Source organism: Sycon ciliatum, chromosome 1 (assembly GCF_964019385.1).
Source record: "Sycon ciliatum chromosome 1, ocSycCili1.1, whole genome shotgun sequence".
Lineage (NCBI taxonomy): Eukaryota > Metazoa > Porifera > Calcarea > Leucosolenida > Sycettidae > Sycon > Sycon ciliatum.
The window spans coordinates 82,248,123-82,263,556 of record NC_088643.1 but is presented as its reverse complement, the minus strand read 5'-3'; the positions used below and the strand labels follow the sequence as shown (position 1 = coordinate 82,263,556).

The 15,434-nt window shown below is 47.6% G+C and overlaps 2 protein-coding genes across 2 annotated transcripts in view; both read left to right on the top strand.

The window, feature by feature from the left end:
• Positions 1 to 1,637: 1,637 nt before the first annotated feature.
• On the top strand, positions 1,638 to 4,188 carry LOC135805861 (probable ATP-dependent RNA helicase DDX41). The gene has a single exon (XM_065319980.1). The coding sequence runs from the start codon at positions 1,784 to 1,786 to the stop codon at positions 3,719 to 3,721; it is 1,938 nt and encodes a 645-aa protein (XP_065176052.1). The 5' UTR covers positions 1,638 to 1,783; the 3' UTR covers positions 3,722 to 4,188.
• A 1,536-nt stretch (positions 4,189 to 5,724) lies between these two features.
• Positions 5,725 to 15,434, top strand: part of LOC135805860 (laminin-like protein epi-1) — a 90,616-nt gene continuing 80,906 nt past the window's right edge. Inside the window, exons 1-12 of the mRNA XM_065319979.1 lie at positions 5,725 to 6,353; positions 7,673 to 7,909; positions 8,915 to 8,992; positions 9,583 to 9,675; positions 9,878 to 10,112; positions 10,717 to 10,835; positions 12,034 to 12,118; positions 13,025 to 13,074; positions 13,448 to 13,547; positions 14,099 to 14,151; positions 14,559 to 14,664; positions 15,020 to 15,116. Coding sequence (XP_065176051.1) covers positions 5,982 to 6,353; positions 7,673 to 7,909; positions 8,915 to 8,992; positions 9,583 to 9,675; positions 9,878 to 10,112; positions 10,717 to 10,835; positions 12,034 to 12,118; positions 13,025 to 13,074; positions 13,448 to 13,547; positions 14,099 to 14,151; positions 14,559 to 14,664; positions 15,020 to 15,116 — 1,625 coding nt within the window. The 5' untranslated portion in view covers positions 5,725 to 5,981. The remainder of the gene's footprint in view (positions 6,354 to 7,672; positions 7,910 to 8,914; positions 8,993 to 9,582; positions 9,676 to 9,877; positions 10,113 to 10,716; positions 10,836 to 12,033; positions 12,119 to 13,024; positions 13,075 to 13,447; positions 13,548 to 14,098; positions 14,152 to 14,558; positions 14,665 to 15,019; positions 15,117 to 15,434) is intronic.

Below are 15,434 nucleotides of genomic sequence, written 5' to 3'. Positions count from 1 at the left end.
TTAGCTGCGTCGAATACCATGTGCTGAACCTTGCGGATTCCTTTCACTGGCTTGAAATGTTGAGCCAGAAATGTATCCCAGGCTCTCCATTCCAAACCAGATCCAGGAATCAGCTGGGCCTTGTTGCAAGATGCGCTTTCATTGACCACTGCCACCAGCTGCCCCATGGTGTAGCAGTCGCTACGCCGGAACTTTTGCTTCAGCAGGCCAAAGCAGCCATCGACAAGGCACCGGGTATGGCCAGTCAACATGAAGGACAGTTCAATACGGTCATGCAGTCCCATAATCACCCTCCAGCAGAAATACGCTACGATAGTCCGATTCTTGTTCTGGCCTGCGCAATTATCACAGTGCAGGAGGCAGCCTTTCTCATGTAGTCCATAGAATGAAAAAAAATGGTGCAGCATGGAGGCCACCGCGTTCGGACCATGACTCGACTTGCCGTCTTGCCCGATGGTGTCTGACTCGTCGATCAGGTAGTTGACCTGCTGAGGCACAGCTTCATTGTTCACACCAAATATTTGCACCTTACGAGGTGCCTTAAAGTACAGGGGGCCCTCCTGACGTGCCGACTGCGGCAGTGCCACGTTCTGGGCAAAGTCGAACGTGTAGTGCGGGTGGTGCAGATCGCGTGAACATGGCTGGCTCAGCTGCTGCTGGATAGTCGTACATGCATCAAGCTCTGCCCGGGCCTGTAGTGTCGCTTGACGGTAGTAGTCACGCTCTGCTTGCGTTGCGTCGAGGTGTTGTTTGAATTCATCGCATGCTGCACTCTTCTCGGGTTCCGTCCGTGCTTCCTGAATCCGTCGGCGGAAATTCTCACAGCGCGAGCATACGTCAGTGCGCGGCGTCATAATCTGAATGTTTGGCAAGCAGTCAAGCCAAACGGACCGAAATGTGTGGTAGCCCACAGCCCTGATGCCTGATTCCTCTAATGAGGTCACATAGCACTTGTGGATGGATTTAACCGTTGATGACGCTGGCAGATAAGTTGGCGGTGCTCCAGCTCGCCCTCGAGTCGGTGCTGGCTGTGGTATGCCGAAGCGCTCAGTGTAAGTTTTTAGAAATTGCACAACGGCAGACACAGTATCGTACGACAAAGCATGTTTAGGCTTCCTGCCGACATTGCCATGGGTCCGTGGCACCAGCCCATTCTCCTCCAAGTGTTTTTTCAGATTTTTTAGTTGCTTCGATCCGATGTTGTACAGCAATCGAAATCCACCGGCGCAAACCTCTTCGCCTTGGTAAGTATACCGATGCCATTGCTTCTTTCTCTTCTTCCCATGAGTCGTGGTGTCAGTAGAGTACTTGGATGACTCAAGAAGGCCCAAAATCACCAGCTCCTTCTCCCCTTTCTCCATTTCTGCGATGTTGAGCTGCAGCAGTCGAACATCTTCTGCATCAAACTTGTCCAAGCACTTTTTGCTGCACCCGCAGTTCACAGTTATTTCTTCCGCAGCTGCCGCCTCAGCAAGCGCTGGTTCTGTTACTGTTACTGTCTGGTCCAATTTTCACGTGACACTATTGAATTTGTCACGTGTAATAAAGCATGAGTCACCGGTATATGTTATGGTCTTTATGACGTAATAATGCGAAACTCTCGACAATTACAAGTGAATAGCGAAAAACTACTTGTTTGTGTTGAAAAAATTTGCAACGATCAAAGAACGACCTTGCATTTCTTTAGCAGAGTCAAGTATTCACATGGTCAGTGATCATGAAGTGTAGAACATAGCAGCCATTAGAGTCCGGTGTCCTATCCTCTGTTGTCGTTGGAGGAAGTATGGACTCTCCTGTTGCGATTAAACGTCCTTCGCCTGACGACGGCGAGGATGCCCCGAGCAAGAAAGATGCTAAATTGTCTAAGTACGCAATGCGCAGACAGCGGATTTTAGAAGAAGAAGAAGCAGAACGCATAAAAGTCAGTGATGAAGGTGAGAGTAGTGATGACGATGCCTCTTATGTGCCGTTAAGAATACGCAGGGAGGAAGAAGTAGCAAGGAGAAATCAAATTCTTGCGAGCCATTTGCCTGCTCCTGTTGTTGAGGACAAGCCAGTGGAGGACGAAGAGGATCAAGATGATATTGCAATTCGTAGTGGTGTGAGTCTGCTAGATCAGCACTCTGAGCTAAAGCGTAAAGCTCAGAGGCACCGTGAAACTGCTAAGGAGAAGCAGTTGAAGGAGGAAACCGAAATTCTTCAAAGTATTGGTGAGAAAACTGCCCTCATGGCAGCTAAGGAGTTGGCGAAAGGAATCACGTATGAGGAGAGTCTAGTAACGAGCTGGCAGCCTCCACGGTACATTCTGGACATGCCTGATGCAAGACATGAGCGAGTGCGCAAGAAGCTACACATATTGGTTGAGGGTGATGATGTGCCACCCCCATGCAAAACCTTCCGCTCGATGAAACTACCGCCAGCCATTATTTCTGGTTTGAAAAAGAAGAGCATCACGCATCCGACACCGATCCAGATCCAAGGCATACCTGCTATTCTTAATGGCCGTGATATGATTGGCATTGCGTTCACAGGCTCTGGAAAGACATTGGTTTTCACCCTACCCCTAGTCATGTTCTGTTTGGAACAGGAGCGTCGTCTACCGTTTGTGACTGGAGAGGGCCCTTACGGCTTGATTATTTGCCCGTCCCGTGAGCTTGCGACGCAGACGTTTGAGGGCCTAGAGCACTTCTCCGCTGCTCTAACCAGTTCGGGTTTGCCAACACTGCGCTCTGTGCTAGCTATTGGCGGCATTGGTATGCGAGAGCAGTCTGATGGAATTCGCCGTGGCTGTCACATGATGGTAGCAACTCCCGGCCGTCTGATGGATCTACTCAACAAGAAGATCCTCAACTTGGAAGTCTGCCGCTACCTTTGTCTTGACGAAGCTGATCGTATGATCGATCTCGGGTTTGAAGAGAACATCCGAGAGATCTTCTCCTACTTCAAAGGGCAGCGTCAGACACTGCTGTTCTCCGCTACCATGCCTAAGAAGATCCAGAACTTTGCTCGCAGCGCTCTGGTTCGGCCAGTGACTGTCAATGTTGGTCGAGCGGGTGCTGCCAATCTGGACGTCATCCAGGAGGTGGAGTATGTGAAGCACGAGGCCAAGGTCGTGTATCTACTGGAGTGCTTGCAGAAGACAGCCCCACCTGTACTGATCTTTGCCGAGAAGAAATCAGACGTGGATGACATTCATGAGTACCTGTTGCTGAAGGGTGTCAATGCTGTGGCCATTCACGGTGGAAAGAGCCAGGAGGAGCGTAGCTGGTCTGTAAAAGAGTACCGTGCCGGCAACAAGGATGTTCTCGTTGCCACCGATGTGGCCTCGAAAGGTCTTGACTTTCCGAATGTGCAGCATGTTATCAACTTTGACATGCCCGCCGACATTGAGAATTATGTACATCGTATCGGTCGTACTGGTCGCTGCGGAAAGACAGGAGTTGCGACCACATTCATCAACAAGTCGTGCGACGAGTCTGTTCTGCTCGATCTGAAGCATCTTCTTGTTGAAGCTAGGCAAAAGCTACCTCCCGTCCTTGCGGCACTGAACTCACAAGACACCGACTACCTGGACCTTGAAGCCGAGAACAAAGGCTGTGGTTACTGCGGTGGCTTGGGTCATCGCATCACCGAATGTCCGAAGCTGGAAGCAATACAGAACAAGGCGGCAGCAAGTATTGGCAAGGGCGATTACCTGTCTAATACATCTGCCGATTGGTAATAGTGTGCTTGCTTGTCGCTTGCTGCACTTCTTCCTAGACTTGTATATACTACCACTGTACAAAGAGAAGGCCCTGGCTTTATCACATTTGTGTACATGATTGAACCGCGTTGATGTTCGGCACTGTGTTATTCCACTGCACATGATTGACTGGTTGTACATAGCTTTACTTTCGCTTTCCATTCTGCCTGCGCTGTTTTGAGTGTGTGTGTGTGCGTGTGTGTGTGTGTGTGTGTGTGTGTGTGTGTGTGCATGCTGCACGTGCGTGCCTGCGCTGATGTTTTATCCTGTGCTATTGCTTCTGTTCTGCTTTGTTTTGTATTTTCGTGCTCTCTTCTGGTAAGAGTGATGCTGTCTTTTGCATTCTAGTCATCTGAAATTGATTTTGTGTTTATATTTTTGCTTCTGATAATGCAGGAGGCTCCGCTGGGAGAAAGTCCACAGCCTACCTCCTTGTCATCATACAAGTGTAGTGTGTGGTGCCATACAGCTACTACTACTACAGTTGCGCTCACTGAAATCCGACCCAATCTGCAAAGCTGGCGCCCTCAACTGGCACGGCCTTTGACCGCCTCGAAGTGGCACGAATGCGGCTGGACGTACACATGTACAAATAACGTTACAACGATGTACCGTAATCGGAACTGGTCCCGGGTGCCGGCTTTGCACGTTCGGTCAGATTTCAGTGAGCGCAATTGTAGTTGCGTATGTAGCGGCATTGGAATTGGGTCTTCATATCGCAAGCCTTCTTTCAGGGGATGACTACAATGCAGTTCATTCGCAAAGAATTGATCTCCAGCCCTTTTCGAACCCGATTTATGCCGAATCAGGCGCATACCCAGTTCTACTCGTAATTTGGCCGGAATTTGGACCATTGGAAAAGCATTCTGTATTGCACGGCAAAAACATTATTACGGGTACTGCCTGGTACTTTAAAAAAAAGTCAACCAGTGACCTACACGGTATTCTTTTTAATTTTTTTTTACTTGAGCCACGTAAACCCGTCATGTGAGAGCCATGAATAAGGGGAGTGGTGGTGTGGTCTGGGATGCTCTGCCGACCTTGGGTCTCGGCTTCATCACAACCAGGCGCGCAGTATCAAGGCATTACAATCATGATGGTCTATTTATGGTCAAAAGCAAGACGATCTACCATCAGTTTTTTTCTGAACGGACTGAAAATCTACCATCTCCCATTTTTTAAAGACAGTTGTGCCAACTCCCACTATATCCTGCGGTCAGTATGAGTTGTGAAGCCGAACTAGTGGCAAGGGATGAGGGAGGAATCTCACAGCCATGGGTTACAGTGGCAAACGCCATTTGTCACATCCATTCGGTATTTGACTGCCTGTGTCAAGTATAATGCTCTTCATGCGGGGTGTCTGCCCCCCCCCCCCCCCCCCGAGTGTTGCATGCTGTGCGTTGGATGTAAATAAGTACCGTCATGTTGCCTCATGTCATTTCTTGCTTGTGTCCCAAATGCTCCGGTTTTGATGATTTATCTGCCATTCTGGTTTATGGATAACGTTATTACCAGGGAGTCGTATAGACCCAGGGAGTCGTATATGGTCTATATACGACTCCCTGGTTATTACCTACAATAGCTACATGTATGATGTATGCCTATGGCATGATTCGTGACTACAACTGTACAAGCTAGTCTTTGAGGTGTCAGAAATGTACAGCACTCTCCACGCTCGGTACTGTAGTGTAGTCTGATTCAGGTTGGACTGGAGACGTCGGAGAAGATTGTCCACACGATCATCGTCACCGCAAGGCAATGCCTGTCACTTGTCCGGTCGCGCTCGCTATCCTGCCTTTACTTTAGAGTTTGTGTAGCACAGCAGCAGCCTGGCTGCCAGTGCACTACTTGTAGCACTACCACTGCCACCAGTCTTGAGCGCGGCACGTCTTTTGTGTTCGAGTCCGAATCTGTCAATCGGTGAAGCCTGGGGCCATGGCCTGTGGATTCACTAAATCCGCGGTGATGCTCGCTTTCGTAGATCTACTTGGATTTGTTTCATTTTACTTGCTCTGCTCAAATTCTGCCACTTCAATGTGATTTGTTTAGCGCGTCTCTAGCATGAAATAAGACCTGCTGTGTGCGAGGCAGGGTCGAACTTTGACCCTGAAAGGACTGCGAGAGAGGGAGAGAGAGTTGCCGACCTTGTGCACTCGCCAACAGGTAGCACGAGTATCTACTGGCTAGGAGCACCAGTGCAGCAGCAGGCGTTTGGAGGAGTGGGAGGCTCGAAGCCATAATGGCCAGGAAGGAGTGCTTCGTCCTGCTTTTGTTGGCGGTTCTGCGCTGGACGCCGGTGGTCCACACACAGTCGATGGAGAAATTCCCACAGCCCCACACCGGCGCTCCGGTTGGCAAGCCCATAACTGCTACGAAGACCTGCGGAGTTGCGGCGAATGGGCAGCTCGTTACGGACACGCTTTGTCCCATGTCAATAATGGCAGCCGGCGGGGATGGTAGCGGACTCTTCTGCTTCAACTGCTCTGGCGGGGAGAACACCTACTCTATTCTGAACGCCGCAGATGAAGACAGTGATACGTTTTGGGCATCTCCACCGCTGCCAACGGATGTTGCCTCTCAGAGCGTCAACATCACCATTGACTTGTGTCAGGTGAGAAAGACTAAGTGCACGTCTAGCAGTAACAGGCCTAGCGCAGAGCAAATGCGCCAGGGCGGCGGGTACAAGTGTCAGGACTTGCACGGAAATTTTCTAATAAGGCCAAACTAAAGAAGGTGTGTGGTTCGACTAACATGGACATTTTTTTTACGGGCGGGCGGGCGGATTTTTTTTTTTTAATATATTTTTTAGTACATGTAAATACACTGTATACGCGTATCGAGTAGACTCTACTACCAGCACAAGGCAGCAGTCGTACCACTCACTGCACTGCACTGCAGTACAACTACAAGTCAAGTCCAAAAGGAGCCGCCTGCGTCCGCAGACTCACGCCCCACAGCACGTAGACGTGGACGTGTTCAGTCCACGTACGTCAGTCACACGACAGCCCACCGAAAAAAAGTTACGGTCGGGCTGAAATTGTACGGTCGGTCGGGTGAGTCGAACCACACACCTTCTTTAGTTTGGCCTAATGATTATGATTATGAGAAGGGCTAAACGACATCACCATTGGATGCGAAATTGGGGAACTTGAAGGCAGTGAGCTAGGCCTCGACCAAATATGCTTGCGCATATTTCCGCATATTTTGTGAGACAGTTCATATATTATTATGGCATATTGAGCGACAAAGGGAATATTGGAATGAAGCCAGCATATAATTCAAATATTCTGAAGAAAATGAGGACAAAACATTCATATTATGGACAAAATGCGTTCAGAAATGCCTTTTATGGATGAATTTGGAATGGTTGAGGCGTTTGCTACATTTCCCCATGGATGAACACTATTGCTACGGTTGCTGGGGACACACCCCAGCCATACTATTCTGCATGTGTTTTTGATTTGCACCATAAGCATGATAGCCATGAAGCCAATGAATATTCCAAGGTTGTAATTTTACTGAAATGATCTACACTTTCTGCTTATGTCGAGCATATTTTGGCATATTTTGGCATATCTTTTTGCATATCTTGCTACGCCTTAAGCATATTATGGCCGTTTTCCCTGATATGCGACGAGCATAATATGCTCTTTTTTTTAGCATATTTGGTCGAGGCCTACAGTGAGCCAGTACAAAAGAGTGGCACAGATTGATCAGTTTTGGCCACGCAACCAACTTCCATGTTACATTCCTTTCGCGACAAACCTTATTTTGAGTGAAGGATACATTCTTATGAATCCTTGGGTCAACTAATTTTTCTTGTTTTGCTTTTTTGCTGTCAAAGTGCCACTCTAACTTACGCCAATGATGAAAAGGTGAGCTCATGATCTTCAGCCATACTTGTTGTGTCCTGTGTGTACTGTTCCGCAGGAATATTCTATCGTCTCTATTGGACTGGGGTCTGGGCCGACACTTCGCCCAAGCGCATGGGCACTGGAACGCTCAAGCGACTTTGGAAGCACCTACTCACCGTGGGGATACTATGTGGAATATGAAAGCGACTGTCAAGCCGTTTTTGGTGTCTCGCCCAGCACTGATGGGGTGGCAACTGAGGACAACTCTGTTCTGTGCTTACCAGAGAGTTTGCTGACGAAACCGGACGACTCAGTAAGGACTATTGTTACTGTTTGGTTAAGTTGAAGTTTGTATCAAGTGTTGATTTACAATGATGATATCCACTGCTGGTATGATTACCTGTCATGACACAGTCAGACCTCGCTTATCCGGTCCTCTATTATCCGGATCCCTCGCCAACCGGAAGCAAATTGTTGGTTACCGATTTACAGCATATGTCATGCATACTGTAAATATACAAAATTTCGGCGCTGCAAAATTTCGGCACTTCACGATTTTTGACATTTCGGCGGCGATTTATTTTCGGCGTGGGGTAGAGGGCATGGTATAGTGCGACAGATGCTGTGAAAAATTTCATCTGCGTTTTAATTTAGGCATTTCGGGTCGGTGCCGAATATAGCCGAAATTAAATAGCTGCCGAAAAATTTGTATACTTACAGTACATAGAGTAGGTGTGTTCGATTATCTGGTTCCCTCGCCTATCCGGATATTTTGTGGAAAACGGATGTGTGCGGTTAAGCGAGGTCTGAATGTACCAAAAGGAGCGACTTCATTTGGAATACTTAGAGAAATGGAGATTACAGTAATCAATCTACTTGGCAGAGTGTGATTGCAACAATCCAGTGGAGAACAAAACATTTTTTCTAACTGTACAATTTAGGATCCGAAGTGCTGAAAGTATGGATATGTCACTCCTATGTGCAACCTGTCCTCTGCTGACTGTCAGATATGCACTGAACGTACCCATCTGGGCGCAACAGTTCCACCATTGTTGTCTCCCGTATTACTAGCACCTGTCCGTGGGTGCTACTTGAAGTATCTACTTAACACATATAACGGCATGACCTTCAAAGTACAGTTGTCTGAGCAGTCCTTCTGTTCTCCTACTGTTAGATAATCATGTCCTGGTGTTTGCTTCAGCTTGAATCTCGAGTTGAGCAAGAGACATCGTTCTGCACTTGACTGTATCTTTGCCAGAAATGGATGCTATAGTGCATGTAGTTTTCTCCTTTCTTTTTGTCTCCTCTTGTCCTGTAGGTCGTGCATGCCAACGTTTTAGAGAAGCGACCCGGTTTGCAAGGACAAGCTCCAGCATCACGTGCTCTATCGCTTGCGGTATGTTCAACCAACTGTTGCACTTGCTCTGCAAGCCTGAACAAGACTAACGATGTCACAAAATCATGAGGATGATGAAATGATATCTCAAGTGATTAGTGGTTTGTGTTCACTGTATACTGCTATGCGCTGCATCACTCATTGCAATGAACATGAAACCTAGTTTCAGCAACCACCCGTGAGACCAGCCTACCACAGTCTTTGAATACAGGCCGCCTCTGAACCCTCGTGCCTTCAACACATTCAGGCAAAGAACAGCGCATGGGTGGATAGATCAGGTTGTTGCTGAAACCAGGTGGTCCCTTGGCCAGGTTTACTGTGTGGTGGACATGGTGGAAACTCTATTAAGTGCAACTGCAGAGGATAGACAATCATCATAATTAGCAAGTGACAGCACTGCTACCGTTTCTTGTACTAATAGAGCTTCAACATTATCATGTGACATCAGCATCATCCACCTGTAGATCATTGTTTCCCGAAGTGAGAGTAATGAATCTTCTCCTCACGGATTCAACTATGATCAAGTTTACTTTCTCCAGACAATGTCGAGTGTACTTTTGTTATGATTTTGATGTGCTTCATCGATACAGAACTGGGCACGGGCTACAAATATTCGCCTTCGCTTCCTCCGTTGGGCTGGTGCAGAAGAAGATGGAACCGGCGATGCCAGTGGAATAGTTGGTGTGAGTTGACTTTAGACGAGTCTAGCACCACATTCAGAATCTCATATCCTCCTTTCTGATTGCTAACGTTAGATCACAGGATTCAGATTAAAATGCAATCATTGCATTTCTTCCAATCTCTTACTCTATCTCAGAAAGTCGTCACCAAAGCAAAGGTTTGGCTGTGTCTTCTGCCTCTGAATTTTACAATTGCGATCCATAGAACTTCTACTCCATCGCTCAAATCAATTTTACGGGAAGCTGCGAATGCAATGGACATGCAGAAAGCTGTGATAATCAACGTATTAGTTCTCCTGTGGAGGGCTATTCCTGTTCGAGCAAGTATGTTTGCCAGTGCGAGCACAACACTTGTGGCGATTCGTGCCAGTCATGCTGTCCAGGGTTTCAGCAGAGAGAATGGAGGATAAGTACCGACAGTGATCCGTTCAGATGTGAAGGTAAGCTGCCGGCCAGCCAACCCAACCGTGACTATGCATTGTGGTACTAGCTAGCTAGCTAGCTCTTGTAATCTTTCAGCCAGTTTTTATGTTCCTGCCATTGTACAGTGGGTAGTGCACCTGTACTGGTGTTATCCCTTCTACTTAGATCGTGCGTTCCATTGTTATCTGGATGGCTGCCCGTGCCCATCACCGGGCCGCACGTACACCTACCTTTCTTTGGACCTATACTAGACTAATATTACTAGTGCATACTCATATCCTCCTAGTGCATACATTCGTATCTGGATTATCCAGGCATTCCGGAACTGGGCACTGCCTGTAAGCAATGTCCGTAACTCTGACTGATCAAATACAGCATGTCTAAATGACTAAGGGCCAGAGATCAGGCTAATGATGTCGCTATTTCCACAAAAATGGGCAAAAAAGAAAAGAGTAGGAATCTTCCTACTAAACCTCACCCACAGAGTGCCCGCTAGACTGATGTGGCCGTAGCTTCGAGGTCCGGATAAGATAGATGCTGAGTGTAGCGGTGGTGGTGGACACACATGCCACACTAAATCGTAACAAGGGTGTTCACGTCCATGTTGCTCTTTTTCTGTAGCATGCCAGTGCTTTGGGCACAGCTCCACATGTTCTTACAACGCCACTGTCAATGAACTGGGACTTAGCATGGACATACATGGCCAGCGGAGTGGTGGAGGTGTATGCAGTAACTGTGCCGTAAGAGTCGATATTTTTTTCAATTCTTGTATAGTAGTAAATCAAAAATGTACAGTGAAACCTGTCTAAGACGACTGCTTAAGGGAATTTCAAAGTGTGGTCTCTGTAACCAAGTGGACTCCTTATCCAGTGCCATTTGACTGTAAATAGCATCCCGTGGTCCTGGCTGCAGTGGTGTCGGCCGTTGTGTGGTTCAATAGCCAATTGAGTCATCTTTCCAAGATTCCTTTTGAGTCTCTCTCCCCTCTCCCGGGGAGACCCACGTGACCAGTTTTGGCAGTGAGCAAGTACAAGTGTGTGTGTGTGTGTGTGTGTGTGTGTGTGTATGTGTGTGTGTGTGCCAGCTAGTTCGGTTGGTGGGTACACTTATGCCAGATAGTGTTGGGCCTGTTGCCAACGGGCTCGGCTGCTTGAAGGTGTATTGTTGTGCCTACCACCTTTGTTGGTTTCAGGGTTCATATACTTTCTATTTGAAGTATACATACCTGTTAACCATGGACTACTTCTGGCTAGATAAACTCTTGTGTAATCAATGGTGCTAGTGAAGCGTTTATCAGATCCACTCTGATTTAGCCACCCACACTAGTAGTAGTACCAAGTATTACCTTCACTGGGGGCAGGGGTACCTGCAGTTGGATCCCGGGACGGATACCCTGATGCCGTCAATCCTTTTTCTGCACCTTGTCCTCACCCACTTACTGAGGTGTGGTGAGCCCATAAGTGGGATCATTTCAAGTCCACCCTAGTTTGGGGATTTCAGGGGGTGTCGGCCGTTGGGTGGTTCAATGGCCAATTGAGTCATCTTTCCAAGATTCCTTTTGAGTCTCTCTCCCCTCTCCCGGGGAGACCCACGTGACCAGTTTTGGCAGTGAGCAAGTACAAGTACAAGTACAAGTGTGTGTGTGTGTGTGTACATGTATGGATTCTGGGTTGGAGGGAAATTATAGTTTCGACTAGACCTTTCGTACCATTACTTTTCAAGTCGAAACAATGGTGATTAACCCAGCAGCAAGCAAGTTCTTATAACCGGCATGTGTTAATCACCATTGTATTCGACTTGATTAGTAATGGTACGAATGGCCTAGTTGAAACTATAAGACTTCTGTGCTTTGTGTGCTCATATGTTCATGTATGTGCATGCATATAATGTATGTGTGCGTGCGTTTGCGGTGTGTTCACACTGTTGGCTCTTGATCAGAACAACACATCTGGTGTAAACTGCGAGCGTTGTCAACCAGGGTTCTACCGACCGGAAGGAGAAAGTCCACATAGAGCATGCATCGGTATGTACATAACGTTACATGCACTCAGGATTCCCAAATGCAATTCCCAGCTGCTGGCACACTCTTTGTAGAGCACGTTTCCCACTTGTGATATGTAGCTAGATCAACAATGGGCGTCTGCTGAGTCCGAAGGCAGATACTAGTAATAGTTGGTGAATGTCACTGGTGTGATGATCATCGTCACTTCTGGTTATGCTGCTCGCCCTCAAGCTCCCCCACTCTCTGCATGCATTGTCTCAGCGGGCTCAATAAACACATGACTTGTAAGACTGCAGCCACATGGAGGTTGGCCCTTTCGTAAGGATGTATGCAAGTTATATGAGTAGCTTTGTGCGCTATTGTGCAACACATCAATACTGACCAGTCTACAGGCGCCACTCTATGGTCTATGACAATCCTGCCGTGTAGTTTACTCCACTGAAGCTAGCTTTTACTTTGAAATACGTTCATTTTGCATCACTATGAGTTACCTGGTGTCGTAATAGTCACAGAGTGGTAACACTGCCATGGTATACGGTTGTGCTACAGCCTTGCACTTCTGAGCATTCGTACAATCATATAAGCTAGTGTTTGGGTCTAACCCTGCTGGGGGGGGGAGGGGGGGGGGGGTATGTTGCCCCACGCTCTGCATGTGACACACTACAGCAAAGTAGAGGTTTCAACACAAGTTGACAATATTGTTATGTGATGAGTGCCCAGCTCAATGAAACTGAATAAAAACTGAAATTCCCATTTTGCCACTGTCATACTTTCAGTACTGGCTGCCGGAGTGGGTGGGCAGTAAACCTTGAGGTTTCCACAGATGAATTATATCATCCATATACTTGTATTTCGGAAAGCCCGTCATTCCTTGTACTTCCCTTTACTCTCTTTGCACTGCTTCTCTGATATTGGGCGTGTTCTCAGCATGCAGCTGTGATGCAACAGGATCGATTGGACAGTGCAATCCAGAGAATGTAAGGAATGAAGAATTGTTCTAGCTGAGGGAACAATGGAAAGAGAGAATCTTGTATACAAGCACCAAGCATTCCCCACCCTTGGTAACTAGATGCAGAATAGAATCAATTGGTAGCCTTCTCTTGGCTCATCGCAGTCCGGCGCCTCTTAACTCCACTCAACAGAGACAGGAGGAGACCGACAGTGTTTGCTTTGGCTGCCATTAGCTTGTTTTGTTTGATTATCCCTAACATAGGACAGAGAGAGAGAGAGAGAGAGAGAGAGAGTGATAATGCAAGTATCCCAAACATCTATTGGTGTCAGCACCGTGCTTAAATTGCGCACATGACCATGTCAAGTCTCAGATGGCATAGTCCCATGGTTTCTGCACAGGGAAAATGCCAGTGCAAGTCTAACGTAGCCGGCGATCGTTGTGACCGCTGCAAACCAGGCTACTACTCCTTTGGCAGTCACTCCACAGCAGTGTGTCAGGGTAAGTACTAGCACTAACGACTGTGTTGGTATGAGTGGCAGGGACGTAGCTGGTCCCCCTTTCAGGGGGATGCATGGCCGCACATGTGTGCGGCAGCTGGTGCATGTCATTCATAGTTATTGTGTGCATGCTGAATCTATGTCAACATGTTTAGGCGGGTACATGCCCCCCCCCCCCCTCCCCCCGTTCCCCCTGCTGGCTACACACGTGGAGCCATTGGACTTTACTCGTGCCAATATGGGTTGGGTGTATTGGGGCTACGATGATGTGCAAGACCGCTCTGTTATGGAGTTGACTTTTTCTTCGTCGCCAGTACTGCTCTCATCTCCACCAGGGCCGGGCTGCTGTGCCATGAGTACCGTTTTACGACTTTGCTAGCATCCACTTCATTGTAAATCCACGTTGAAGAATCGAACCATGCATGCTGGGAAGATGTCTGAGTATCTCATTACCTGACATTGTTTCTTCTCTTTGCTCCGAATGTCGCACGGTTCGTCCCATTAGAGCTTCTGTGTTTGATTGTTGTTGTTGTTGTTGTTTCTCATCTGTAGCATGCGAGTGTCATCCAGACCGGACAATTGGGCGCATTCTGACCTGCAATCAGGTTAGTTCTCTCTAGTTCTTGCTCATTCTTTCAAAATCAAACATAGCCGACTTTTGTCTTTCCAGTTCACATATCGGTGTACAAGCTAGTGGCCCATTCTGGCATTTTGATAATACTAGCACAACCAACAGAGCACAGAGAGTGAAAACTAAGAACAAGGACTGTGGTCGTCACCCTTCTTTCCCGCTGTATACATTGACTTTCAGTTACCAGTGGTAGTTCAGGCTCGGCTATGGTAATGACGTATGGTTGTTGTGGCCAAGGTACAGTCAGCTTTGCGAGTAGCGACAGTCCACATGCAGTCACATGGGACTTCAGGAGTACGGGCATTTTTCTAACACCCTGCCGAGTGTCGTTACTCACACATATGACACTAACATGTTACCGTGGTTCTTTGATGTCTTCAGGAAACTGGCCAGTGTTTTTGCAAGGACTACTTGAATGGGAGGACGTGCAGTGGCTGTGCACACGGCACTTACCAGTCCAATAGTACTGGCAGTATTGAATGCCTAGGTAAGTGAGCAGACATTGACCACTGCACACTGTAGCTGCACTACTACTTACCTCGGCTCTTGTTTCTTAAGTTTGCCCGTAGAACTTTATAGGCATACGCGCGCACACGCACACCATGTACCATGTATATGCCCGTCGCAAGAGAAGCACGCAAATCTGCAAATGCACTGGATGTGCACCAACAGATTTTCTCTTATAGCAACGATAGCGAACAAGATACTTTTAGTACTACAGTAACTGGTTGTGTCAAGTAGCATTTCTACTGTATGGATCACACAGTGTGTGGCGGAAGTCACTTCTTTGCCGAGTATCTGACCTGCCATGTAACTGTCTGTCCTTCTCATTATGTGACTAGCATGTGACTGTGGAGCATCTCTAACTACTGCAGCTGGTTGTTCTGCCGTGGGACAATGCCAGTGTCGGCCAGGCTTCACAGGCAGACAATGTGACCAGTAAGCCGCCGCTGTGTGCCTGGTTCTCTAACTAACAGTCGTCTGTCACAGTATTAATCTATTAACCCTTTAAGAGCCACAGGAAAATTTCAAAATTCTGCATTTTTTCGTGTTCCTTGGATCATAGCTTCAGTTCTACTCACTCAATCCTCACAATCTAGGGCTTCCTGGAAAGGTCTCCGCGAGAGGAAGAGAATGAGGTCGATCATGATAGCCAGCACACCGTCTATCCAGCGCTAGATCGCAGCGACAGTACGAAAAATGCCCCAAATGCGTCCAATTGCGTCCCGCTCCAGATATTTCATTTTACTCGATCGT